At 22.5% G+C, this 1249-nt stretch overlaps 1 protein-coding gene across 1 annotated transcript; it reads right to left on the bottom strand.

Annotated features, from left to right (window-relative positions):
* Nucleotides 1-209: 209 nt before the first annotated feature.
* On the bottom strand, nt 210-1014 carry LOC111616374 (choline transporter-like protein 1; the record flags this gene model as incomplete). Its single annotated transcript, XM_023357786.1, has 4 exons — nt 210-419; nt 502-594; nt 678-770; nt 848-1014. Coding segments are annotated over 4 exons (416 nt in total), but the record flags the coding sequence as incomplete, so codon positions are not given.
* Nucleotides 1015-1249: the final 235 nt, after the last annotated feature.

Raw genomic sequence — 1249 nt, 5'->3', positions numbered from 1 at the left:
AAATTAATATTTTTAAGAAATGCTTCATTGCAAAATATAGAATAAATTTTTAAAACAATTTTATACATTTATTTAATTTATATTAGTGATTTTATATTTTAAAAAAATTACAAGTTAATTCATGAGATACAAAATTTTTTATAAGTAATGGCATTAAAATTTCATACAAAAATTTATCAAAAACACGTATTAAATTTTATTAAGTCTGTATTAAATAAATTCAAGTTTTCTGATATTTATTATATATAAAAACTAGTTAAATTGTCTTAGATTTATAAAAAAATATTTATTTTACAATATTAAAAAGTTTTAGAAAATATTCTGTATAGATGCTTTTACTTTTTATGTAGTTGAAGTCATGTTCCTAATTCTTTTTGATAAAATTCAGGAATAGCAACTCTACTTTTTTCCACAAATACCTAAAAGGTAGAAAAATATATTTATTTTAAAGATTTTAGAAGTTCAAAAATAACATATTTCATTCAAAAACAGTATCCTTACCATTAAACTTTTACTCATGAAGTATGGACGGTTGATTCCATCGTTTCTTTCACAGTCTTCACAGAAACAAATAAACAAAGTGTCGATGACCATCTACATAAACAATTTGTTGTCCGGTTAAATTTTGTTAATAAATCCAAATCTTTTTAATTAAATCTTAATACAAAATATCTTACTTCATAGAGAGACATGAAGCATGTTGATATTATATACACTAAAACACAAGCAGTGAATAAAGGTATTAATGCATTATTCAGATCATCTTTATTCTATAAGAAAGTAAATCTTATATTATTTTATTTTCATTTTATTGATTTCAAAGATGAAAATGTTTCAATGTACTCACTTTAAGGAGTTCTAATCCGATAATACAAACAACTATCATCACAGCACATTTGGAAATGAAAAGGACAAAATTTCCAATAGAGTTGATCGCAGCTACTCTTAATGCATTACGAGTTAAAATTGAAAATGCTTGTTGAGCTGATTTGCAAAATCCATGTCCAAAAATTGCTTTAAAAAGTTGAATTTCTTGATATTATAAATATATTTTTTAGGGTATGAAATCTAAATTTAGAACCTTAAAAATCTTCAACTACTTTTACTTTTAAAAAGACTTAACAAATCATGTGTTTCGAGAAAGAATTAATATCTTTTAAATAAATTTTATATAATATAAAATCAAACTAAACTAACCACGAATGTTAACAAAACTATAAAAATAATCAAAAACACCACATCCTGGCAT

This window comes from Centruroides sculpturatus, unplaced genomic scaffold (assembly GCF_000671375.1).
Source record: "Centruroides sculpturatus isolate CEXI.00-Female unplaced genomic scaffold, Cexi_2.0 scaffold3256, whole genome shotgun sequence".
NCBI classification, from domain to species: domain Eukaryota; kingdom Metazoa; phylum Arthropoda; class Arachnida; order Scorpiones; family Buthidae; genus Centruroides; species Centruroides sculpturatus.
Note: the sequence above shows the minus strand (reverse complement) of the source record. Positions and strands in the feature narration are given on the sequence as shown.